Consider the following 27931-nt stretch of genomic DNA (forward strand, 5'->3'; position numbering starts at 1 on the left):
AAAAGCAGAAATATTTGGTGTCAAACCACATTTGTATAAATTTATTTGCGTAGCAAATTAAACACGAATTTTCGGTCATAGACCTTTGTCAAGTAGTTGCTAAATCTGCTTGCTCCATAGCAAATGTATACAAAATATAAACATACATGTAGAGCCGAGATATTGAGAGCTGTGGATACAATACTTTAGGGGTGATATTTTTCCAAAAAAATGTCTAAGCTCCTCTGATTTAAGCAAGTAATTGAAAGTTGGAAGTGAGGGATTTTGTGTACATTTTCTATGGCACATTCATGCTCTATTATGGTACCGCAAAACATTTATGGGATACTCCCTTCAGCTTCTGTGCTTTGTTATACTGTTATTCCTGTTCCCTATTGCAGCTATTTCAGGCATAGTCAAGGTCCATACATATTTATTTGCACACTGTAATCTTCCTCCAAACTCTTTAAACCCTAACCCAACCAGGTCTTACTAAAGCACACTATTAAAACCCCTTTGCATGCATTCATTCCACATGATGCGATGACACAATCAGCCCAAGTCACATATACCCAAGGAATCGTTTTTTGTTTCTTCTTTTCCTTCCGATAGCTAAAAAACCACGGGGTACAGTTAGGGTTAGGACATTGTTTTTGAGTAATTAATTTTTAGAATGGTATGCCAATTGATGTACCATTGCTTAAAACCCCAATTTTACAATGTTGCCATGGCTTCCTCAGAATGACCACTGAGGTCCACAGTGTTTTCTACAAGATTTTCCAGAGCTTTGAATGATTTCTCATCCCTAGGTTGCTTAGTTCTTTTTAGTGAGAAATGAAAAACCTGAAAACAGTGTCAATTTGAAATTTAAGAGGGTCGGATGGAAACCATGGAAAGGGGCAGGCAATGGCCTTGGTGGCCCCCCAGAAATTTGAGCCCTGGTCGACAGCACAAAACAAATTGGAAGATATCTTTGTTTTAACTTCTTCCAACTGAGTAAGTTGAGAGGATGAGGCTGTGGATCATAAAGTGCTCCTTTGATTTAGTTTTAACTAGGCCGACAAGTAGGACCTTTTTTTTCTAAGTTACCAGACTACACACATTTCACACTATGATCACTATCTCACGTGGCGCAAGAAAGACGAATCGCCGGTTAGTGGATTTTTGTGGTTAATCTTTCTTGAGCGATCAGAATTTATAGAGTATAGTTGGTAACTAAGAATCCTACTCGTTGGACTAGTTTTACCCTTAAAATGAAATTCTGACAAAAGCAATAATACGTCCATAATTTGCCACACAATACGATGTACAAACAAATTTAGTAAATTTTTAATATGACATGTAAAAACATACAAATGAATTTAAGTTAATTTTGAACATATTTAATAAGATAATAATAAAAGTCAGGTGCCCCTGATATTTAAAAATATATACATTTGATTTCTGAAATATGAATAATTATCAAAATATAAGCTCTTCATCAAAAATGTTATTAATATAAAAATATTTACATTGATTTCAGATTTTAAAATTATCAAAACAATTACCGTAGTATCTGACTGTTTTACCGATTATGAACTGCAAAAGTTGTAACACCGGATTGAGCAATAATACATACATAGTTACGTACAAACTATTTGTTTTTCCTTGACTAAATTACATGAATTATACATTATATTGAAAACATGCAGGCACTGTGGTAGTTATACATGTACTTATTTATGAAAAACGTATTCAACAAAAACCTGAACTACATATATGGGCAGAAGAACCTTTTAAGTTTATTTTTTACGGTATGTACATTGTTCTAGATATTAAAAGCACTTATCAAATCTATATAGACTTCTCCATTGTCCACTTGCCCATTGTGCATAATCTGGCCATTACATTTTAAAGCATAATAATTTGTGTACAATTGATAGATTTTCACATCTGATCTCACCATACTCTCTCTCTCTCTCTCTGTTTGTTAGCTTCCCAAGTGGACTGTTGTATTTCTGGCCTGCTGAAATTGGCCATTTGTGATGTACATGTAATGCATCTGGATCTGGATTGTGATTGGTCGCCCAGATCAAATGGTTTAAATCCTCCGGGCATATGCCTTTACCACTAACTGTACATCATACACAATTATCTGTGGGATTTGTGGTGCTTTGTGTTGATGCAAATGTTAAACTCTCACTTGGTGCATGGACGTATGTCTAGCGTGTCTTTTACTTCCATGCTTAGTGCTTGGGGTTAAATTGGATTGATAAACAAGTATGATTGACAGTGTGTGTTAGGGACAAAGTCCCGGGGCAAAGTCCAGCTCAAAATCCAAAGTACATAGTCGATTTTTCACTCGGGCTTTCACAATCAATAAACTGATAGATTCCAAAATCAGTATTGTTCAGTATTGGAGAGAGCCATTATAAATATGCCAAGATACATGTATGTTGTAGGCTATTTTTTTATAACACAAGCACTCACTTGTATATAAACTATATTGAATACTTCAATGTAATAAACATCATGCAACTAAATGCGTCCATCATGATAACATGCTATAGGCTTTTTAGCCTGGCTTGAGCATTTTGTTAGAGCCTGGTCCCATCAGGACCCAAGCGTGTCTCCACACGGAGCGACCGTTTAAACAAACAAACAAACAAACATTCTATTTATCAAAAATTGACCATGGCATAGTCTACAGTACTGCTAAATAATAGTTTCTTGTTTGAATATATGCGAGTAGCAATCAACATATTGTAGTTCATGCAAGTTTCATTCCTATGTCATACCGTACTTAATAGTACCGTACGGTAATGTGTAGATTTTGATATTTATCTCCTACATAGCAGTGAATTGGAGGTTTCGAGTCGGGACGTGAGCTTGAGACTGGTCTCAAGTCCCATTCTTTTTAAGGTCTCGGACTCGACTTGCTCGCACTCAGATTCTCAGAATGGAGAACAGTTCTACTCTGAGTCTGAATCATCGGTGGATTTGCCTTTAGTACTGCTACCTGCTGCAATAGCAACAGTAGCTACGGCGGCAGCCCCAACTGCAAGAAACCCCAAAGTTTGCCACCATGAAGATTGCGAGCTTACTGGCTCCCCATACCGTATATCAGTTGCATTATGTTCACAGTTATTGGTCACAACGTTGTATGTTCCAGCACCGGTACCCTGTCTTTTTTGAGCCTGGCGTAGAATTTCACGTCTTGATCTTGGGTTCCTTTCATTGTCTTCAGTATTATTGATACGCACTTTGCTTCCATTTGCAACCTTTCTGATCTTCTCGTGGCGATGTTTGACATTGTTCTTCTTTTTGCCCCCGTCTCCAGCAAAGTGGTAAACGCCCCCCTGACCATCTGCAACCCCAACATGATTGTACAGTCCACGGTCAAAGTCAATCATATCACCAGGATCTGGATGCAAGTCATCAGGGTCTTGCCAGTCAGTCAACATGCCTGTATTGGTATGATAATGTCAAAGTTTTATTTATATGAGAAATTGAAATAATTTTTGCAATAAAATTTTTTATAGGCTCTCAAACTGATATTTGCTTTTGTTAAATTTGTAACATTTAGACTTCTGTCTCATCATGTACATGTATATCATGTAATTTATGGAAATGGGGTATTCCCCTATTTGATGGAAAATCCCCAATTGCATGGAACATAATAATATTGTGGCAATGTGGCATATACTTAGCTGGATCGAGGCAAACATATGCTGATGTACAGCCCCACCCCTATCCACTGGGCCTGTCACAATATTGCCAAGAACTTTTCTATAATTTACAAATTTCTGCTGAAAATTTCAATTATTTATAAAGGCAAATAATTTTCTTGACTCACCATTATGTCTATCAATTTCTCTACCAGCCATATTATATGTACATCAGATTCAGATGTACCGTATGTATACTCAGGCAGGACACTGGAATTGCAACAACAAAAAAAAGCAAAATAAAAACAGTTATTTTGTCTAAAAATAAACGTTTATATTGTGTAAACAGAGTCAGGCTAGGTTACCTGACCAACCGTATATCTCGGTACCCCCGACATAAAACATTTCTGGGAGCAAAATAAAACCAACAAAACTTACAGTGCCGTACCTGTAATTTTTTGCAGAATTCCTTTTACAAATTAAGCGTATTGCTAACTGTCCAGCGTGTATTATTTTCCACAAGGTCCTATGCACACACTTGATGTCGCATGCGTATACGCGATGGTTAATGCAAAGGGATCCTTGTAAATATGGGGGAACGTAGAATTGAGCAATCAAAACTGGAAATTAAATTATACATGAATCAATTTGAATTGGGCCGTGTGTTTTGAACTCGCCACCCTTAGCGTTACATCACAAATATTATGAATTTTTACACCAATCAAGTTTAAAATTAGAATATCTACACAACTATCAACCCTAAACTAGCAAAAGTATACATTTTGGAAAGCTGAAGGCATAAGCAATTCAAATATACACATTTCAACTCATTGTACAGGGTGACCTTGAAGTTATACAGGGTGGAATAAAAAAATTCTAAATAAAAAATGGGTCACTTAATGCATCAATTGCTTATTACTAATAGCGTGTTTCTATTGAGTCCCCTGCATTTTACCGGTAAAACTCTTCGCCGTCAAATAGCGGCGAAAGGCGGATAACAGTCAGTTTCCATTGCACGTTGTTTACCGGTAAACACTCGATGAACAGCGTCAATTGAAAGTTTGCCGGCGAAAGCACACGAAAGGTTGTGCACTGGGGTCAATCCCCGGGTCAATCGCAAAGCATTGTGGATTTTAATATTGTAGTATTTTCTTAATTGTTTGGCTAAAAATGAGGTAGCAAACATGAGAAAAGAAGACTGAAGAATAAAGTTTTTTTTATTAGCGTTTTCATTCGTTCTCGTACATCAAATTACGCCATTGGGAAATCCCCCTCAGTGATATCGACGTGAGTACTCAGTATTGTTGCGAAAAAAAAAAATAGGTCTTAGAATTTAATCTTTCACAGTTTAATTTCAGTTAATTCTTTTTAGCGAATAGTAATTTAACATCAACAACATAATATTAAATTCATGAAATCTTTCTAATTTTCTGAAGCACACACCGCCGCGGATCCGAGTTGATTTCTATTTTTTTTTTCGCATGCACAGCTGGATTCATCCGCTGATGTTGTTGTTGTTGTTGTTGTTTTATTTCATGGCTTTTACTGGGGTCATAAATCATAACTCATGTTAAATATTTAGCATAATATGTATAATGCAGGGATAATGCATTATGAATATTTCTTCCATTTACTTTATTTATAGCAAGTGAGTCAAATATTTGTGCGTGATTAGGCCTAAGAATTTTTGCGAACGGAATGGTATAATCATGGTATAATACATAACAAGCTAGCTCATTGATGATGCAGAGGTCAATTTCACGACTCAACTTCCGCTTTTCTTCCTGTATGCGCATTCAATCGGAACGGAGTGAGTTTCTATTGACGCGTTTCGGTAAGCGTCCCGCTATTTTCCTTCCTCAAGAAGGAAAAGCGTTACGGTAAAACTTCGCCCTGTTTACCGGTAAATAGCGGGGAAGGTCAGTTTCTATTGAGCAGAAATAATCCCTTTACCGTCTTTTTACCGGTAAACGGTCCCAATAGAAACACGCCTTAACTTGCAGTTATAAACTGAAAGTAAACAACATTGATTTGGTTAGAAGTTAGGGGGATCCTACTGACTGGGGAAGAAAAAAAATCACAGCTGTTTGGTAATCTCAGAATACTGTAGGGTGTCCCAAAATATGTTCAAATTTTTTTACAATTCAACATATTTTGAACTGAAACATTTTACCCCTAACCCATACAGAAAAAGTAAGTCCATATAGATTCCTCATCAAATTTCCTATCAGAAAATGTATACTTTGACTATGATAGGATAAGTAATTAAATATTTACAGCAACTTTTAGATTTTGAAGACATCTGCATTGCTTACTACTGATATGAAAACGGGTAGTTTTGTACGTAAAAGTTTGTATTTTATAGACTAAACCAATCATAAAGAGTTCAAAATGATTAAAAACAATTAGCATAATTAATAACCTTTCACAAGAGCTCCCATATGGATGCAAAGATATGATCAGTTGATTCAACGTGCACACACAAAATCTATATTTCTCATAGACTTTGTACATACCGCCACCGCCACAACCGCCACCGCCACAACAACCACCTCGGCCATTCTGAACTCAAAAAATTATAACTCCACTATCTTGGCTGATAAACAAATCTCCTTTGGAGGTCTGTTAGGTCACTCATTTAGCTACAAAATGACACCAAACACACTACAATACCTTTTGTTTAAGCAGAGATATAACAATTTGAACGAGTCTCGATTTGGAAAAGCGTAACAAAACCACCATTTTTGGGTGGCGAGTTCAAAACGCGTGGCCATTGTAACCGTTTCCCTTTAAAAAAGGCAACGCAAAAAAACCCCTGTTTTATGGGCATCTCCGACTCAGATTTTGCGTTTTGCAGATTTTTTTTTAGTTCTGGCAAAAATATGTAAATTCATCCGTTTTTGGCCAAAATTGATTGATTTTGGCTAAAATATTTTTGCCAAAATATTGTGAAATTTTTGCCTAATTTTTAAAGTTTGTGGTTACTGCATGGTTGCATTTTAGGGTCTTTTTAGCCTCCCAGAAAAACAAATTAGAAAAAAAAATCCTGATCGACCGACCGACCCTACTTTAAAGGTCTGTCCGACTGTTCATTAAATGAGATGTAGTACTCAGTCACATACATACTACTAATAAAAACAAATAAATTCTGTAATGTCTCCATTTAAAAAAAAATTTAAATTAAAAAAAATTTTTAGATGATTTAAAATGTAAAATACATGCATGTCTGAAATATATCATGAAAACTTTTTGCAAATATTTGAACAAAACTGTTCTACTTACAATTATAATTGTTGTGCACAAAATCTTCCAAGCGAAATACGAGTGTGCAATTGATAACTGCATGCATGTATACCCACTAAAGATAGCTTTTTGTCTGCGCTGCTGTAGAGTAGACTCTGGAAGCTTCTGGATGATGCAGTAAAATAATGGATGACGCAGTAAATATATATGCATGACAACCAGTGGGAAATCCCCTATTGTGTTTACATAAAATGGGTGGGTTGATGTTTTTTTTAATGAGATGTGGAAAACCCACATTAGGGATGCACCATTAGATTTTCAGGGGGGGGTAGGAAGTTGGGGTCAGGGGGAAAAAAAGTTTCACCGCCAAAGGTGGCGAATTTTTTTTTAATTTCCTGCATTTATACATAGTTAGGTGGGGAAAGTTTTTTTATAGTTTTGGTGGGGAAAGTTTTTTTTTGCTCATGTAGTGGGTGAAGGTTTTTTTTCAAAAACTTCCTACCCCCCTCCCCCCGAGAATCTAATGATGCGTCCCTTACAGAATTCACTTGTTAACAAGTGCGACAGACAAGATTAGTTTCAAATAGCTGCCTTGTGTTGTGATGATCAATTTTCTGCTATAAGTTTTAGCTTTGAATATTTATTTTCTCTTTCTCACCTCTGTTTCATGTTTCTATTTCCAGTGGTATATCAAAATCTCAACTTTTTTTTTAGGGGGGGGGGGGGTGAGGCTGTGGATCACGAATGCCCAGTTTATCCATATAGATGTATATAAAAAAATTCTTCAGATTTTTAAATTTTTCAGAAATCTTGCACTTTGCACAGCCAGGACTTTTTTTTTTTTTGGGGGGGCAAACTTTGACAAACTCTTGTGTTTTAAGGTTGTGGTTTTTAGAAGGGTTTATTCAAGGACAATGTTATAAAATAGGTTATAGATTAGGATTAGGATTTGTAGGGATGAGGGGTATATAAACAATAAATGCCCAGGGTAGTTGCTCCTCCAGTTGATGATGCCTGCAAGAAGCAGACAGGTCCCAGGTATCCCTTTAAAGAACTTACTAATGACATTTACAAAGGGTCATGTACTTTTCAAGTCGGCAATAATGTTGACATATTGAACATACATGTATTATGACCTTTAACCTTGTACATGTAAGTCTCTGTTGTTTTTTGATGCAAATTGATGAAAAAGTGAGTTTTGTATATTTTTAGATCTCTTCGGTTATAAAATGTAGCATGGAACTGATCTATTGAGAGTATGCTCAGGAAGTATTATCATTTAGAAGTAAAAATTACCAATGAACCCAGCAAACAAAATATATGTTAACGTTTTTAAAGACTTTATCAAACAGAATTTTGCATAAAGCAGCCAATGGCACTAAAACAAGTGTATAGATGGTTCAGGGGTTTCCCCTATTTCTGCAATAGAGCTGCACATGATACGATTCACTGATCATTGGCCCTTATCCAATATGGGCTATTCCAGTTGACATCCATACACCCCGTTTGGAAGGCATTACATGACAACCTTATCTCCCATATGTACAGGGGGTGTAGATTTTTAAATGGGATTCACAAATTTAGATAACCCCATTTGAAATACATACTCTCTGTGTGGAAGACTAAAGTAGACTACTCTATAGTCCGATTGGTTTTTTTTTGTATAGTCTTTTTTTCCTGGTGCAAATAATATCAAGAGAGGGCTAGCTCCACCAACCATAATTACCTTTTGCCCTTTTTAATGCTCAATTTTCAAATTTCTATTCTCAGTTATATTTCATACAAATTCTATGAAACTTATCAACAAAGGGCTCTCGGTATGTACTTATATGATTTGAGTTTTCTCCCGTTTCGTCTTGGGGAGGGGAGCATGAGGGGGAGGGGTAGCGGTCACTGGATGTTAGCTTTTTGTGGACAATAGTTATACTTAAACAAATGTAACAGTAATCGGAGCCATCTCGTAATATAGCATGACCAACGGTGTATGTATTGGAGTGCTATAATGGCCAGTGACCGCTCCCCCTCATGCTCCCCTCCCCAAGACGAAACGGGAGCAAACTCAAATCTTACATAATTTCGTAAAGCAGTGGCATCTAGGAGCTAGTGGTATAGAAAATTGAAAATAACAGATGTACGTGAAGCAGTGGTTAATATATATGTAGTAATCCTGAGATCTAACAAAATAATGCCAAGCTCGGGCAAAATAAAGTGAAAAATGAAAAATATATAAAAAGGGACCAAAAATCCACTATGGCATAGTCTAAAGACTAAAGAGACTGCATGTCTTTCAGAGGTCTTTTGCAGTATGACTGTATGACATTTGACTGCATGGAGGTGCATGGATTCAACTCGAAATAACCCATTGTATACAATCAGTGTTCTAGAAATTTATTCCCTGAACAATTTTGTATGTTTTCATTTTAATTGTATGGAGTAACTTGCTCATTGGTTCTACTCTTGACCTTGGACCTCCCTCAAAAAGTGTTATTTTCGAGTGATGGCTGTCTAAGCGGCCCTTCACAACTACAACTAACTTCCATGATCCATCAAATTAATAAAATTAAAGTTCTTCTTAACCTGAATGTTTGAGATTATTATGATGACTTTAACTAAAAGTTTCAGAAACACTGTGTACAGTCATGTGATCTATACATAAATGTTTACACATGTAATTCCAATATTTTTACCTGGGCATCAATAGGTATAATTCGAAAATGTACTTCTCCCAATTCCAGGGATTAAAAACATATTATTATCCAATTTTGCCAAATAAGGCTCAATTCTATTCCTTGAAAATGAAGACTAACTGGAAATAAAACTAAATTTAAGTCAAATTTTAATATTTGGCCATTTTCACTTGAAGTACAATGTAACATACTGAAACGACATCATGAAATCCGTAAACAAGTTCATCAGGATTGTCAGTAGATATCATATATAAAATTTCATGTAAACAAATCCAATTGATTATTTGGTAAAATGATGTTAAACATACCTAACAATGACGTTTTCGTGCTACATCGTAGCACTTTCTCAAATCGACTGACCAATTCTCCCAGTCCTCCTCGTCTGCTTCCTGTCGGAGCGTGGCGTTGGTGGCGCTATTTTAGGTGGTTTTAGGAGTTGGTCATAGATGTGCGGTAGGAAGTGATTTCCTTCATCCCGGTTGAGTGTGTTGGGCCCCCCTTTTCGTATCCAAATCGCTTCTTTTATGTGTCTTCTATTTCTGTTTTGCTCTCTGTCCTTTATGCTCGCGTCATCCCAATTGATCACATGGTTATCCTCCGCTACATGGTCAGTAATAGCGGATTTGTTGACCTCACCGGTGACCGAGGCCTTCCTCTGAGCTCTGGTATAAGCCTTAGTTGAGGCTTTTTCCGCTTCGGTTTTGTGTTCTTTAAGCCGCGTACCTAGAACTCTAGAGGTTTCACCTATATAGGTTTTTTCACAGTTGCGGCAGGGGATCTCGTAAACGCATTCGGCGGTTTGTAAGGAATCGCGTTTGTCCTTTGGGTGGACCAGGATGTTTCTTAATGTCTGGTGTGGCTTAAATGATGTTTGAATGCCATGCTTATTAAATATCCTCCTAGCACGCTTTCAGTAAAGCCCCTCTTTGTAGGGGAGGACGACCATACCTCTAGTGGTCGACTGTGACGGTTCCTTTTTGGGGGGTTTCTTTTTGTCCACGTCTTTGAAAGCCCATTCTGGGTACCCACAAAGTTTGAGGGCTTCCTTGATTTTGCTTTCTTCCATTCTTTTGTCCTCCTCCTCTGTGATGACTTTATCCTTTCGATCCATAAGGGTTCGAATGACGCTGAGTTTATGCTGAAGTGGGTGGTGAGAGTGAAAACATCATTTAAGCCACACCAGACATTAAGAAACATCCTGGTCCACCCAAAGGACAAACGCGATTCCTTACAAACCGCCGAATGCGTTTACGAGATCCCCTGCCGCAACTGTGAAAAAACCTATATAGGTGAAACCTCTAGAGTTCTAGGTACGCGGCTTAAAGAACACAAAACCGAAGCGGAAAAAGCCTCAACTAAGGCTTATACCAGAGCTCAGAGGAAGGCCTCGGTCACCGGTGAGGTCAACAAACCCGCTATTACTGACCATGTAGCGGAGGAGAACCATGTGATCAATTGGGATGACGCGAGCATAAAGGACAGAGAGCAAAACAGAAATAGAAGACACATAAAAGAAGCGATTTGGATACTAAAAAGGGGGCCCAACACACTCAACCGGGATGAAGGAAATCACTTCCTACCGCACATCTATGACCAACTCCTAAAACCACCTAAAACAGCGCCACCAACGCCACGCCCGACAGGAAGCAGACGAGGAGGACTGGGAGAATTGGTCAGTCGATTTGAGAAAGTGCTACGATGTAGCACGAAACGTCATTGTTAGGTATGTTTAACATCATTTTACCAAATAATCAATTGGATTTGTTTACGACAGGGTTCGAGGTTTGAGTCAGGTTTTACTGCCAAAATGGGGGAAAAATGAAGTTCATGTTATCATAACATTATACATGTTTTCTGGACTAGAATTTTGTGCTGAGTTCATTTCTGAAGTTTTTAATACACAGGGTATCACCATTTTAAAGATATGTAACAAATTCTAAGCGCATGTTGTTTTTACGAAGAATGATATGAAAATGTTAACCAATCCTGGGAGTCTACTTGGAACACAACTGTATTTTTAAAAAGTTACAGAGCATTATTACTTCAGTTAAAGTTGTTTTGAATCTATAAATATGTTAAACAAACTATAAAGACTTTAATTCAGCATTTCTTCTATACAAGTCCAATTGAAACACTTACTGTATGGGACGTTTCAAGAGCTAAGGTCTGCTCTTTTCATCAGCCAGATGATGCACTGATCTGCTTGGGTTGCCAGTTGACTTCTTGTTGGTATTGATTGAAGCAACACTCTCATCACCAGAAATCAATACATCATAAAGGTGGCTTAATTTGAATGTGCCATCAACTCTGTCTTTTGACAGTGGACGACATCATAGAATTATTAAAATTTGTCCTCACTACAACATATTTTGTCTTCAGAGGCACCATGTACAGACAAAAATTTGGTTCGGCTATGGGAAGCCCGGTTTCACCGATTGTGTCAAACTTATTTATGGAGTGGTTAGAACAACAGGCCATCCATACTTCTCCCCTAGACTGTAGACCAAAATTATGGAAACGTTATGTTGATGACATTTTGGAAGTAATTCAGAAAGGATCGGTAGACAAGCTTACACAGCACCTCAATCAAGTAGATCCAACCAATAGTATCAAATTCACCCATGAGACAGAGCAAGATAATCGGATTCCATTTCTTGACACACTTATTGTGAAAAAACCAGACGGTTCAATTAAACTTCTTGTTTACCGGAAAAAGACACACACCAACCAGTATCTTAACTTCCAATCCCATCATCCGCTACAGCACAAGCTTGGTGTGATAAGAACTTTACTAGACAGAATGAACAAGGTAGTAACAGAAGAGGGTGACAAAGAGGCTGAAAAACAGACCGTCCAAACAGCCCTCCAAAAATGTGGTTACCCTCAGTGGGCCTTTGAAAAAGTGGAAAGTGCAATAAAACAAAAGCAGAAGCAAGTTAAACCAGCGAAAAAGAAAGATGATGCCAACAGGAATAAAGGACTTGTTGTTATCCCTTATGTTCAAGGTCTGTCAGAAAAAGCACAGCGGATTTTCAAAAAACATAATATTGCCACAGCAATGAAGCCCATGACCACTCTGCGTAACATTCTGGTACATCCCAAGGAAAAAAGAGAAAGGGATAAAATCACGGACTGTGTATATGAAATTCCATGCCAAGGTTGTAAAGCTACGTATGTTGGAGAAAGCGGGCAGAGCGTTTGGTACCAGAAAACAGGAACATGTAAAATCAGTGGAAAAAACATCGAAAAACAGATTTACCAGGGCAAACAGGAAAGCATCTGAATCCGAATTCATTACTTCCGCATTAGCTGAGCACGTAGCTCAAAATAACCATGTTATAGGCTGGGAGGATAGCGCAATTCTAACAACTGAAAATGACAAGTATACAAGATGGGTCAAGGAATCCATTTGGATCCGGAGGCGGGGCACCCAATCTATGAACAGAGTTGATGGCACATTCAAAGTAAGCCACCTTTATGATGTATTGATTTCTGGTGATGAGAGTGTTGCTTCAATCAATACCAACAAGAAGTCAACTGGCAACCCAAGCAGATCAGTGCATCATCTGGCTGATGAAAAGAGCAGACCTTAGCTCTTGAAACGTCCCATACAGTAAGTGTTTCAATTGGACTTGTATAGAAGAAATGCTGAATTAATGGAATATTACAGTCCTGATGAACTTAATCAAGAAAGGAAACTATAAAGACTGCTTAAACACTGTTCTCATGTATGAAAATGAAATGATGTTGGTACTGAGGCCCCTGTATTCCTATATATTTAGTAAACATATAGCGGTCAGGTTTGGTGTCAAGACAATAAATCTATTGATGTCTAAACTCATAAAGAAATTATGTTCTTAAAGTGTTAATGTATAACTGATTACCTTTACACAATCTTAAAATGTTTATACTGAAGCATATAGCTGATAGCACTTTATTCACCCCTGACATCAGAAATGGCTTGTTGATAGCGCAACTGAATATTGTGTGATCTAGCGGCACGGGCTGCATCAACTTTATTTTCTGATAAGTGGTTGATGTGATGAGCTGGTACAGAACTAAAGTTCTCTTCACCATACCACTTGACTAATACTTGTTTCAGTTTTCTCAGGATAGAACTTCTCAGATGTTCAGGTACATCAGTTGGGGAAATGACTTTAGCTGGATACCAGAAGCAACCATGCTTTGCCCATACTACATCTCCCGGTGTGAAAGATTCTTCATCATCGGTGGTCATTATTATCATCAGATCATCCCTTTATAATTACATATTTGAGGGCACAACATGAAAGGCATTGACTGTTCTTCCTGGAATAACTTTTATGGGTGTGACCTTTGGGTTTAAGGGGTTGATACATCAGAAAAATGGCGTGAACCTCAAAATGGGGCAAAATCTGAGTTGTAAAAAAAATTATTTTGAAAAAAGTGTACATGGCATCCTTCCACAAATCTAATCGATTGTGGAGATTGGTAGAGTGCACAATCGATCAACTTTTCAGAGCTGTACCTCCATAAGTTTTTCGAAATAATTTTTTTACAATTTGCCATATTTTTTCACGCTTAGGGGTAGGGGTAACATTTTTGCAATTTTCTTCAAATTTTCTTTTTTGAAGGAAGTTAAAATTATTATCAGTGTGTGGCAAATTGAAATATCATTAAAATGAGGGGTTAATGAGGTCTCTAGCCCCTTTAGATCAAATTTTATGGCGAAACTAAGATACAAATCTCTCGAAAATGACCTTTTTGGGCTTCGTTTTTTCACTTTCAAGTTCAACTTTTTCCGGGTATGGTATACAACGTAAGCAATGAAATCAATTAAAAACAGTTTTATTTGAACAAATAAACCATCAGGTAATACAAAATAACAGAGAAAGACAACATTTATCTATATAGTAGAAAATATGAGGGATTAAAAATTAATGGTGAAATTTTTTTTCACCTAAAACTGGTCATTTTCAGTAAAAAATGGCCATAAATCCATGTTTAACCCAAAAACGACTTAAGATACAGTATTCTAAGTTAGGAAAATTGAAAATTCAGACATTTTTACCTTAGAAATACTATATATGCTCATTTTTAGAAGTATTCTTCACACCTAAATATTTTTTTCACACATTTGGCAGTGAAACCTGACTCAAACCTCGAACCCTGTCTTACATGAAATTTTATATATGACATCATGAAATACATTGTAAGAACCCCTGGGCTACTCGAGCATGATGTTAATAGTGTACACATGCATGGTCAATCTGTATCTTCAAAACAATGTTTATAATTTAATGCATGTCTTTTTTTATCTTCCCAGGTGATGAGGAAGCTTTCCTCCGATCCAGACCACCATTGTCAAGTGACCTGATCCAGCCATACAAACCACCCAATCCATGGCCGTCCAGTCTAAATTTTGAAGGTGATTTTGTCCTAGTTTGTGAATTTTCCGAAATTGAGGGACCAATACCTTTGGTAAGTAATACAATGGACTATTCCAGTTGAAATTCATGATACACCCTGTATGGAAGACATGATCTAAATCTCCTACATTGGGGATGAAGATTTTAAATGCAGTCACCCATTCAGGTAATCCCATTTGAAATTCACACTCCTTGTTTGAAAGATTAAGGTCATGTCTTCCATACGGGGTGTAGTGATTTCAACTGAAACAGCCCAATTTATGTATACTACACATAGAAATGCTAATGGTAAACTGTGATTTAGTTAGTTTACTCTAAACAGCTGGGAATCAGATGTCATGGTACTCTTTTAACGAAAGAAACTGGGATATTTGTATGAGGCAGATGCACATGCTATCCTATTGGCCTATTGCATAATAACATGTGCTGTACCCAGGGGTGCGATTTCCTCATGCAGTGTGGTTTCAAATGATTTTTGCATCCAGTACTAAGTTCAAATTGGTAAAAATGAATTTGCTAGGATTTCTTGCCCCTAAGTGAAGTAAATCTAGTTCTTTATGACTATAATGGAGGAGACATTATGTTTCCTGGTTGTGTGTTAGTCCTTTCGTTAGTCTTGCCATCCAAACTTGTAAGCACTGATTTCTCAGAACTGGTAAGGTCACTAAAGGTGTATAGTAATGTGACTTTGTGGAACAAAGCATATGCACCTCCTACCTGATTTTATTGTTTGATATTTTTCTTTTTCTTTCTCCAAATGAAATCACCCTGAATGATGCGCATCAAGGTGGGAACATTGCAGCCGACTACAACCACAAAATTTATAGCTCAAACTTGTTTCTGTCTCCTTTGCAGTTTACCATTCCCAAAGATGCAACAGGTGATTTTGATGACAATGCATTTGCTTTGAAGATTATGGCAATTGATTACAATGCAACAAACACACTCAGATCAAGGTGAGTAGACCACAAAGCCAGCCACAAAGCATTATAACTACATATATACGTCTAGCCCTTTTCTATTCACAGATTATCCATTGTATTCCTTTTGTTTGAGGTTCGTTGCCTCGACCATTACCTAGATTAATGGAGGTAGCTAGCTGCCCAGAGACCGTTATCAACACAATAGCTCAAGATAACGGTCTCGGGCAGCGAGCTAAACAAAAGGAATACCATGGACATTCTAGAAACACTATGGAAAGGATCACAACATACATGTAGAATCTGAGTTGGTACTATTATTTGGAAAAAATGCATTTACAGCGCAAGAGAAAATTATAGAGGGCTCCTGCAGTCCGTATAACAGTAATTACATTTTAATTAGCATAACGAAGTAAATATTCATAAATAAAAAGTAACCGTTTCGTTGAATGTAAACTCAGTACATGTATATAAACTTGCCATTGGTTTTTAGAAGGGATTTAGAAGGGAATCCCCTGCCTTTATCCTTGCCCAACCCACAAACGCTCAACGGTCCATGCAAATTAGCTGCTAGGCAACAACCCCCGGGATACTACCCGACCAGGGGAGCTTCGCAAACTAACCTGCGGTACTCATTACAAGTCAAGAGGCTGGGGGTGCAAAGCCTTACTGTGACCTACCCATAATGGGGAGCACCATTGGACACAACGTTACTAGGTCTTTCAAATATCTGCTTATACTCACATTTTTCTAAGATATAAATTTCATGGTGTTGAAACAGATTGTAGTCCATATAATTTGCATTATTCATTAATCATTTGAATAACAATGGTCACGGGGTGAATAAACTCCAGCGGATTAAAGCAAGTGAATAACCTACCAAACCACTTCAAATACAATTGTCAATTGAGATCAATTCTGTATTGATTTGATTAAATCACTTGCATTTGTCATTAAATAGACTCGCACGCAGGACACATGGGAAGAATATTACACTATCTCGAGGTGTTTTTATTTTGGGAAAAAAACCCACAACTTTTACAAAATAATACATCAGTTTTTTCCATTTTGTTTCTTGGAAAATGAATAACAAATTCGTTTATTTTTGCTTCGCCAGTATATGTAAGATAAGCGGTTCAAAACAGACCATCACCATAGATAATCGAAGTGTCTTGTTGAGGTATGGTGAGCATGTTAGTCGCTCGGAAGCGAGACCCTTGGTCTCGCCTTCCGGCGACAACAAGACACCATACCTCAACAAGACAACCGATTATCTATGGTAATGGTCTGTTTCTCACCCTTTATCTACTACGTCAACTGCTCATGTGATCCTTTAAAAAAAATCCAAATTGTTGTTACCGGGCTAACACATTTAAATGTCATGGTGAACACATTTAATGTCATGGTGGGTTATATAACATTTGGTATAAAAATGTTGATGATTCCATCTAACCAAATTATTCATAGTTATGTGGCGTGATCAAGCAAAATCAGTATGAAGTCATATTCAATTTTCAGTATCTACAGGGTGCACACCAGTAAATAGCCTGCATTGACTTTCTGTACAAACAGGGTCCGGGAAAACATCATTTTTTTGACTTCAGAGCGACTCAGCTCTTCAAAACTTACTCTTTCTGCAAGTTGAAGGTCAGCTGAAGACATCTAGTCCAGAGAAATCATACGGAGTCCAGCGTTTTTTTCAGGAAATTGCCCACTAGATCACCCTATATAAAATACAGCTTACGGCGACTCACAAATAGCTTGGTGTTTCTGAAATGTAACACATTTTGAAAGCTTAGCCAAATCTTCATAAAAGGTCGGATCCTGCTCATTTTTCACAGACAATATATTTCCCAGGCCTAAATTAGGATTTAATATGAATCAGGGCCTAATGGTTTGTTTTTAAGTCTTTCCTAATCTATTCTATTCAGTCTTCTTGCACGTTTCCTCGTTTTAAACACTGTAACTTTTCAAAAAGGACATAGGAGATTCCTATTTACTGGTGTGCACTCTAAAGAATTTTTAGGTTTACATGTTTATATAATATATCATAAATTTGGTACAGGTAAACATAATTAGACTGGTTTGGTTACATTTTGAGGGCTTTTTACTATGCAAATAAGCTAATTTACATTGTATCATTTTAGCCTTTTTGCTATCTACTGCTGATAGCAATGACAAAATTACACACTTAAATAGCTTGCTGCACTGTAACATTTTTACACTTCATTGTTCATTTGCAAATGTTTTTATACACTGAATGATAGAAAAATTGTATTAAAATATTGCTTGAATTCAAAAACAAATATCTGAATCTATTTTCTGTGTATTTTTTTGTTTATTTGTTTACTTATAGAGTGGGGGGGTGTCCAATGAAGGGACTTGGGCATTTTGTACACATACTTTGAGGAGTCTATTCAAGCTACATTGTTTTTCTTTTATGAATGATATGTCCCTCTTAATAAAATGTATTGATTTTTATCTTGAAAACATGAATACCTAGCACCTTATGATATTGATTGCCCTAATTAGCATAGCCATTGACCAATGACAAGGCTCGATTTTAATAAAAGTCCTTGTGGGAACTTCAATTTGGGTATAGATGAAAGCCCAGTTACTGATTACCCATCATCTGTACAAGTTTAATTTCAACTTTATTTATCGATACATGTAATATGGGGCGTCTTGGCCATGGGTGGAAGAAGAAACAAGTTGGTTGGTTCAAAAAAGGAGTGAAATCGTGGAGTGCAAATCTGAAATTGGGGGACTCCAAGCCTAAAGAGCTGAAAATAAAAAGGTTAAAGAGACTATCTCACCAGGAATTCCAGAGATCGTTCAAGCTAAATGTTCACAATGAATGGATACCACAAGCATCAGAGCTCCTGGACACTTCAGATGCCAATGTTGCAGTTGGTGCAGTTCTTCGACCCCAAACTCATGAAACTTCTCAGGTTGAAAAAATGCTGCAAGACAAAAACGAAACAGAACCTGTCAGTGGCTATGTAGAAGTACATTTGACTACATGCATAAATGCTATACAAGACTGTGTAACTGAACATAACTTGATAAACCCAAAGTGTGAAGGTCGGCTGATGACACCAGGCAACTTGTTCACCAAATGGGGAGTGAGTGGAATCATCAGGGTGAAATGCGACTCATGTAATTACATATCCAGCAAGCAGAAACTATACCATGAGCTGTCTAATCGGGTGTCAGAGGTAGAAAGACTGCCGAGCCAAATAGGAGTCTTGCTGTTGGGCTCATCAACACCAGCATTGCTGCTACAGGTGCTCAGCGTCTTTTAAGTGCAATGAACAAACCAGTACCATGTGCATCGGCCCTGCAGAGTCAACTGAATGAAGTCGGTAGAAAAGTTCGCGAATGTAACGAGGAAAACATGGGCGAGCACAGATTTCAGCTGCAGAACATCCTTGAAAATGGAGGTTTTCCTCGCGACACGCCGATCCCTGCAGAAGCCGACAGACAGTACAACAATCCACTGAGAAACTCGCGTGGCAACACGCCATTCGCTCCAGCCACACAAACTCGCGATGTGCTTGCTGAAAATTTAACGCCTCAGAAAAAAATCATTGCTTTCAATCATGAAAACAAACTTTGTAAGATCGGTGAATGTGCTCGACGCAGAGGTGTCGAAGTTGACTGCCCTGGACATGAAGGCTGCACCGCGACATTGTCTGTTGAAGAAAATGCTGGCGATGAAAAGCGCGGCGGTAGGAAGTTGGCATCAATTCTGACCAGTGGCTCACATCCCATTACTGTCGATAAACTGTGCACCGATGCCGATGGCGGATGGCAGAGGGTTTGGTGACGAGATGAAATCGAAACAAGGCGTAACAACTGAGCACTACTTAGATACTGTACATCTGAACAGAGCTGTGGCAAAAGCCATATCGCGGGCGCGAATCACTCCGCAACTTGTAACTGAGCATCCGTGCAAATCTAAAGAGCACAGGCAGGCAATCAACAGATTAGCCGACAGCATAGCTTAGCGGCGCCGAAGCGCGAGGTAAGGGCCGCAAATCAGAAGTTTGGCAATCGCAAAGATTTGGCGGCTCAGTCAATCACTGCTGCCATACCAGCTCTAATAAAGTGTTACGAGGATAAACACAATCTGTGCAGAAAGTATTCCCTTGTATGTGATGGTGAAAAGTGCGTACATGAATACATACCAAAGTTTGCTCGCGGTGCATACAGGTTTTCACCGAAGCGACACCGAAGTGCTGGCCTCCATCTTGAGAAAGCGCATGGGCAAGGAGGCACGCGCGCATAAAACTCGATATTCTTTAACAACACAGAAAGCAGAGTCTGTCAACCACGCATTTGCCAAGACAAACCCCAAGCACTCGATGACTTGTTCGCATAACGGGTCAATCGTGACCACAGTGCGATCCATATGGTAAACAATGCAATTGGAGACTCAATTCTGATAAAAGCAAAAGCTTGCAATGTTCCTCTGGCACCAAATTCACCAGCTCTCTCTACTTTACATCACATGAACAGGCGCCAGTCTTATTTCCGCATCCGCAAGCAAGCTCTTCTAGATACAGCAGTCGACGTGCAGCTCAACGACGAAACAGATATCACTTGTATGACACTGTGCGTAATGAAAGTTTCTATTTGAAATCACAATTAGATCCAAAGTAACAATGTTGGTGAATTTAGCATCATTTTAAGCTTTACTTTTTTAAAAACTTTCAAAAATCCCATTATCAAATACCGTATTCGTTCCATTAACTGCCCATGCCCCTATAAGCCCCCAGTGACTTTAAAACAATCAAAGAAACAAACAATGATATTATTAACTGTCAATGCAAATCTGGAACATGGTCCGAAACATATCATGGTGCACTGATGATGATGATGATGGATGGATGGTTGAAAATTTTGGCCATTTTTTATTTACATAAAATATGTAAACAATGTAAAAAATAAGCGCCATCCCAATGACTTTGTTAAAGCCACAGGCGGTTAATGGAAAGAATGCGGTATATTGTACGCCTACTATCTCCCCCAATATACATTGCTTGTGAAATTAGGCCGACATTGAGAGTGGGATTTTTAAATTGTGTTAGAGAAGCATTTGCAGCATAACTAAAGAGCATTTTATAGGCCTACATGCATGTATAAGAGAGTTGCAAAAAAGTACATCTTTTTTCAAATTGTTACTGGATGCAGTGTAGTTGGCTGCAAGTGCTTCACGTAGCCACTGAGTGAGACTCTCACCTTCATAAAATACAATGTTTGTACACACCATGTCCCAAGCATTTCTCCTCCTTACGACAGCGATTCCTTCGCAGATTTACATGGTGTGGTTCGTGGGACAGATGTCCGGGGTTGACACAGAGCCTCTGATGACAACGGTGAGAAATTTCGGTCGACAGTTCAGACTCTCTCTTTCTTTTGAAAGCCATGTAAGAAGCTCTGTGTGCACTCACCCAGACACTGTCCCCTCCAATTGTCAAATGGACTCTGCCATAACCACATGCATTGGTGCACCCATCCCATTCCCAGCAACCTTTTCCGAACGCATTCTTGTTTTGAATTTGCCGCTCAATCCTCTGTTGCAGATTCTCAAAGAAGAGTGCAGGGACGTTGATTTCCTTGGCCATGTCAATATCTCTATGTGCAAACAAACATTAAAACAAACAAATTGCATAAGCATGTAAGCAGAAAATACACGAAGTATATTTAGTCGTCAAAATGCAGGGAACAAATCATTTTTACATGCTTTTGAATAGAATTAGAGATTTAGGGTTTAGGATTAGGGATTAGGATCAGGATTAGGGTTAGGATTAGGCCAGGGTTAGGATTAGGGTTAGGATAAGGTTTTAGGATCATGGTTGGATTTAGGATCAGGGTTTTATAAGATCGGACGGAACATGTTAAAGCTTACCAAAAATGGTCATGTAATTTTAAGCTTTCCTAATTCCCATGCGATAACAACTTCCAAATCACACAGACGCACCCCTACACATGCTCGGAATACACAAAGGTGGAATTGATTTTCTCAAGCTTTTGCTGTTCTATGCTAGCGCAGCCATGCCTGCTGTGCCAAATTTGGAAGCCTTGCCTTGCAATTGCATGGCATTGCCTGTGTACTGATCGGCTCGCATAGAATGACAGATCTGGCACCAAATGATCCCAGGCCAGGATGCCTTATTTGTACACAAAACTTACCTCGATACTACCCCAATAGTAATAAATCACCAGGTTTATATGCTAAACAGCCAAACTATCACCAAATTGATATGCCAGACTGTCCAGACAGTCACTTGTAGCTTAATTTTGAAGAATCTTATCGATAACAGATTTTAAATCACGAAAAGTTCGTGATAGTAGGTCAAAAGGTCAAAATGTACAGGGTGCACACCAGTAAATAGCCTGCATTGACTTTCTGTACAAACAGGGTCCGGGAAAACGTCATTTTTGTCTCGCCTGATAAGGCAGGAGACTATATAATCACTTTTCCGTATGTGTGTATGTATGTGTGTGTGTGTGGATGTGACAAATTTGGTTAAAGTTTTGGTTAAAGTTTGCCTTCCGCCTATTTTCTCGGAGACTAGGGGTTGCACGTTCCTCAAACTTGGTGGGTGGGTGCATCTTGACCCGAGACAGAACCGGTTTGTATTGGTTAGTGGGTCAAGGTCACTGAGGTCATCTAGGGTTCATCTGAGGTCAAATTAGTAAAAACTGTCGTATGGGCATGAAACTTGGTGGGTGCAGTCAACATTTAAAGCCAAATTTGTGGAAGGTCATTTCAAGGTCACCAGGGGTCATCTGAGGTCAAATTAGTAAAACTGTCGTATGGGCATGAAACTTGGTGGGTACAGTCAACATTTAAAGCCAAATTTTGGAAGGTCATTTCGAGGTCACCAGGGGTCATCTGAGGTCAAATTAGTAAAAACTGTCGGATGGGCATGAAACTTGGTGGGTACAGTCAACATTTAAAGCCAAATTTTTGGAAGGTCATTTCGGGGTCACCAGGGGTCATCTGAGGTCAAATTAGTAAAAACTGTCATATGGGCATGAAATTTGGTGGGTGCAGTCAACATTTAAAGCCAAATTTTTGGAAGGTCATTTTGAGGTCACCAGGGGTCATCTGAGGTCAAATTAGTAAAAACTGTTGCATGGGCATGAAACTTGGGGGGTACAGTCAACATTTAAAGCCAAATTTTTGGAAGGTCATTTCGGGGTCACCAGGGGTCATCTGAGGTCAAATTAGTAAAACCTGTCATATGGGCATGAAACTTGGTGGGTACAGTCAACATTTAAAGCCAAATTTTTGGAAGGTCATTTCTGGGTCACCAGGGGTCATCTGAGGTCAAATGAGTAAATACTGTCGTATGGGCATGACAAGCAGGCGGTCACGAAAGCAGGCGAGACTCGTGGTTCGAGAACCGCCTTGTTTTGACTTCAGAGCGACTCAGCTCTTCAAAACTTACTCTTTCTGCAAGTTGAAGGTCAGCTGAAGACATCTAGTCCAGAGAAATCATACGGAGTCCAGCGGTTTTTTTTTCAGGAAATTGCCCACTAGATCACCCTATATAAAATACAGCTTACTGGCGACTCACAAATAGCTTGGTGTTTCTGAAATGTAACACATTTTGAAAGCTTAGCCAAATCTTCATAAAAGGTCGGATCCTGCTCATTTTTCACAGACAATATATTTCCCAGGCCTAAATTAGGATTTAATATGAATCAGGGCCTAATGGTTTGTTTTTAAGCCTTTCCTAATCTATTCTATTCAGTCTTCTTGCACGTTTCCTCGTTTTAAACACTGTAACTTTTCAAAAAGGACATAGGAGATTCCTATTTACTGGTGTGCACTCTTATAGGATTGTAAACAGCATTTGCAAAGCTACATTTTGCAGAAAACCACACGGAATATGGACAACCATTTAGGCCTATATTGTTTTATCCTATTTTATATTTTGTTTTATGTTGTTTTCAGTCATCGATAAATTGCTCATAACTCGGTAACCAGATGTCTGATTTTGATGGGGTTGCATCGAAATGTAGCATTCCTAAACTGTCAGAAAAAATGGAGTAAAAAACATCTTAAAAATTGCAGACACACGACTCATTCTCCTTGATCATGTCACATATTAATTATTATATATATTATTGAATGTTCAATGCTTGTCTTACTGTTTTAATTTCAGCATTCCATTTATGTTAATAGAGGACGTAGGTGTGTTACTAGATGAGGTTCAGGAAGGAGCCTATGCCTATGTAAGTTACTTTTTTCCTGTTTGACTCCTGTCAGTAAAGTGACATTCACATTGCCAATCCATTATTTTCCCTTTTACACATTACATTGTTTGCCAATTGTAGTAGAAACCAACCCTTGAAAAGAATTAGGTGGATTTTGTGTGTTTCCATGCCAATTGAGGCAAATATCGGATATTTGTAGTCATTTGCACCCGGTGAAAAGGAACTTATATTGTGATGACTCCCCTATTACATAGGAAAGTCAATTAATATGTGATACTTTTGGTTCACCTCAAATTTGATAGTGACATCAATGCATTTTGTGGTTGCGCCGCAAGTATGCTGACAATCCGTCCTTGTAAACGTGCATGTACGCGCTTCGCGATTAATACTATGACCAGCGACATACACACAAACGTCTTGAGGTGCATCAGAGTATAGAAATAGGTGCCTGGTGCGTAAAAAAGACACAATGGATCCATAGGCCCAGAAAGCAGGAGACGCTAATCGGGGGAAATACCAGCTGAATTTTCTTGATGGGGGGGGGGACAGGTTTATCAGGTGTCACACAAGAGCATTTCATGACATTGAATTTACAATACATTTGCAAACAAGTAAACCGTATGAAAGTGTGAAGCCTTTTAAACTTGTCCCTTCCCCCAACTTATTTGAAAATATTAAATTCAGAGAAAACCAAACAGTTTACGATGATTTATCTTTGCAGGTTCATCATTTCACGTTATATGACATCTCAGCAAGAGGCTTTGTTAGGCCATTCTGTATGGCCTATGTTACCCCAGATAAAAAGTAAGAGCTTTTTCAAAGATTAAGTAAATATTCCGATCCATTTAGTTTTGGGACTAAATGGGTTGAAAATTGTGTATTTGACTGAATTTATTTCACTATTTTGAGCAGGGGTGTGAGAGTTCCTCTTTTCAGCTGATTTCCTCATTTTTTGTTGCCAAAATTTACACATTTTCTTTTATTTTTAGCCCATATTTGGTGTTTTTACCCTGATTTTACGCCGTTTTTTTTCAGTGTTAGTCATTTTCCTCTTTTTTTGGTCTGTGGCCTATCACACCCCTGTTTGAGTCAAGGGCTAGTTACACTCTCGGTTTGTTTGAATGAGTGAATGAAGGAAATGAATGAATAAATGAATGAACCAAAATAATAATAAGCAAATAAAAAAACACAATTTTCTTATGTTTAAATGTTTGTGACCCGCTACCACGCAATGAGTGTAAAGTCACAGCTTGGTAGTTATGAGACTGTCTGGCTACTGTGTTGGTGTTCTTTGTTAACACATGCGGCAAACAACGAACGTCATCTCAGCTGTCAAGATGTCTTGAAACTAACCAATTTGCAACTTTACGCTCTTTCCGTGGTAGCAGGTCACAATTATTCAATAATGTCATTTTGGTCCACTATTTTGGACAATTTATTCTGTAAAAACTTAGTGATGCTAAAATTGACCTTGGATTTTTTAAGATGACCTCACCTTATATGGAGTATTGGTTAATGCATACTCAATACATACATGCATGTATACATCATACAAGAAATAAATAAACGTAAACATTCTCTTCCACCCACAGGAAGCTGACAACACATTTAGAATGGGTTCTAGGTCGATTCAAGAAGATCAGCCAACTTTTCTGCTATGGCAACAGACTCAACTTTGAAAAGGACCTGCAAGAGAGACTAGCAGATCTAAATTACACAATAGGTAATCGTTTCCCCTTTATTTTGTTTGACATTGTTGCATTCCACCAGTTCTTCCTCCCTATATTTCATCCCTGCTTCTTATAATAGAACTTCTGACTCCTACATCAGAGTGTGATCGAAAATTAGGTAACATTTGGCCAAAAATTAAAATTGTTATAAATTTGTGCACATTGTGCATAATAATTATCTCAAAACATCATATTTTACTAATCCAAAAGAAAAAGTAAAATTTTGCCGTACGTTCTGTGTAAACGGAGTCCTTAAATTTAGGTCAACAAAATTACACGTGAGGGACGGACATCACAGTACATATTTAAAAATAAAGCTTTAAATAACAAGAAGAGTTCCTGTTGCTTATTTTGTTTTGCAAATTAACAACAATACACTTACTATCAATAATACAATTTAAATGAATAAAATGTGTCCCTGTTAAGGAAGAAGGGTCGTTGAAGTTGACGCTATCAAATTTTGTCCGTCCCTCACAAAATTAATCGTAAAAGTTCTTGAATAAATTACAATAACACATACCCCATCTATTGATATTGATGCCCAGGTATCCTGATATAAAGTTACAAAAATTAGAAACATTTCATTCCAGAGTTACGCAAGCTTAATTACAAAAAGTGTGAGGGACGGACATGCTTTTTTTACCAAATTGAAAGAAAACAAGCATGTCCGTCCCTCACACCAAACTTGTCCGTCCCTCACAATCACTTGCTATGGTAATTTACACGTACACTAAAAATAATCAAAGCAACATTATATTAGTTAAAATAATACTGTAAGAGGCCAAGGGACAGATTTTGAGGCAATTTGAAAAAATTCAACTAATTTCAAAATGGCGCCACATTTTGTCCGTCCCTCACACAGAAAATGTCCGTCCCTAACGTAAAGTTTATGTTCCGTTTAAAGAACCACTCAAAGTAAATTTCAGCTGTTTCTTGTATTGATATGATAGAGGCAACATTCAAATTACATATTATATGTTACAAGTGTAATTTAGACCAAAAGTTTCAATAGAAAAAAGAAAGATGTAACTATTGCCATGGTTTATCAAATCTATAGAGGCAGTCAGCGTGACGTCATATGCCGCCATCTTGTGGGTACACGCTGTGATGGTCGTTCGATCTCCATGCGTGAACAGCAAAATCACCGTGTTGATGCGCGATAACAGCTGCGCGTAGTGTCCGACGCATGAACACACAGATCATTTGTGACCATCCACCACAAAGTGGTAGTAAAGTTGGCTCTAGATCATTTTCTGTTTATTGCAGATTTTGAAAGAATGCACTTTCAGCTTTACAATGACACCTCAACCAGCTTTATTGGACATCTAGAAGTGAAGTTATGGTTCATCAAAGGTCAAATTCCTAGTATATTTTACATAGAAATCCAATACTGTTTTTGATTGTATCTCAAAATGGAAAATGCCGACTTTACAACCAGTTTGTGGTGGATGGGCACATTTGTACCCACAAGATGGCGAAAGGCTGACAGCCTCTATTGATTTCCGTCCCTCACAAGCCAAAATGCAATATTACGACAAAAGTACATGTAAGACCTTTAATTCATTTGGCATAGATATTCACCTTATTAAGAGTCAAATATCCATTCAAGTTTAATTGAATGAAAATACTCCTTAACTTCTCAGTGCATCTATTTATCTATTGATTTCCGTCCCTCACGTGAGGGACGGATTCCGATCACACTATTCATCTTCTCCTTTGTATCCTACATATTATTCCTCCTTAATGTGCGCACAATCACGCTTGCTGCGTTGTCCAGGTTAGTACCATAAGTTATTTTACCTTGCCATATCTTTATAAAATGGGCTATTCCAGTTGAAATTCAGACAACCCACATAGGGCTTGAAAATCACACTCCCTGTGTGAATTATCAAGGTCATGTCTTCCATAGGGGGTGTATGAATTTCAACAGGAATAGCCCAAAAGACCTTTTCAGGAGAACTTTTACTAAAAGCACCACTTACGCGCAAGCATCAAAATATCTTGTGATTTGAATATGTATTCAACCACATAAGGTGCCCTAGTCCTAACAAATGATTTGGTAGTCCAGAAATAGTGTTTGCT

At 38.1% G+C, this 27931-nt stretch overlaps 2 protein-coding genes and 1 long non-coding RNA gene across 4 annotated transcripts in view; 1 reads left to right on the top strand and 2 right to left on the bottom strand.

Moving 5' to 3' along the window:
- The window catches only part of LOC140157109 (guanine nucleotide exchange protein smcr8a-like), a 73110-nt gene that overhangs the window by 9552 nt on the left and 35627 nt on the right, over window positions 1–27931 (top strand). For both annotated transcript variants that reach the window (XM_072180183.1, XM_072180184.1), the window contains exons 3-7: window positions 14862–15016; window positions 15820–15920; window positions 24068–24137; window positions 24841–24923; window positions 25712–25842. In XM_072180183.1, the coding sequence (XP_072036284.1) occupies window positions 14862–15016; window positions 15820–15920; window positions 24068–24137; window positions 24841–24923; window positions 25712–25842 (540 nt within the window). The remainder of the gene's footprint in view (window positions 1–14861; window positions 15017–15819; window positions 15921–24067; window positions 24138–24840; window positions 24924–25711; window positions 25843–27931) is intronic.
- Window positions 1395–7230, bottom strand: LOC140157102 (phospholipase A and acyltransferase 3-like). Its single transcript, XM_072180173.1, has 3 exons — window positions 6909–7230; window positions 3815–3896; window positions 1395–3424 (listed from the first exon to the last, which is right to left on the bottom strand). The coding sequence occupies exons 2-3, from the start codon at window positions 3843–3845 to the stop codon at window positions 2931–2933; spliced, it is 525 nt and encodes a 174-aa protein (XP_072036274.1). The 5' UTR covers window positions 3846–3896; window positions 6909–7230; the 3' UTR covers window positions 1395–2930.
- On the bottom strand, window positions 17585–21272 carry LOC140156357 (uncharacterized). The gene is made up of 3 exons (XR_011859533.1): window positions 21129–21272; window positions 18701–18847; window positions 17585–17654 (listed from the first exon to the last, which is right to left on the bottom strand). It is a non-coding gene; the product is annotated as an uncharacterized lncRNA (long non-coding RNA).

The sequence above is a fragment of the Amphiura filiformis genome, chromosome 7 (genome assembly GCF_039555335.1).
Source record: "Amphiura filiformis chromosome 7, Afil_fr2py, whole genome shotgun sequence".
In the NCBI taxonomy this organism is placed as follows: domain Eukaryota; kingdom Metazoa; phylum Echinodermata; class Ophiuroidea; order Amphilepidida; family Amphiuridae; genus Amphiura; species Amphiura filiformis.

Coding starts and splice junctions, on each gene's coding strand:
- LOC140157102 (XM_072180173.1), bottom strand. CDS start 3,845: ATGGCTGGTAGAGAAATTGATAGACATAATG. Junction 3,425..3,814: donor AGAAATTGATAGACATAATG/GTGAGTCAAGAA, acceptor ATACCAATACAG/GCATGTTGACTGACTGGCAA.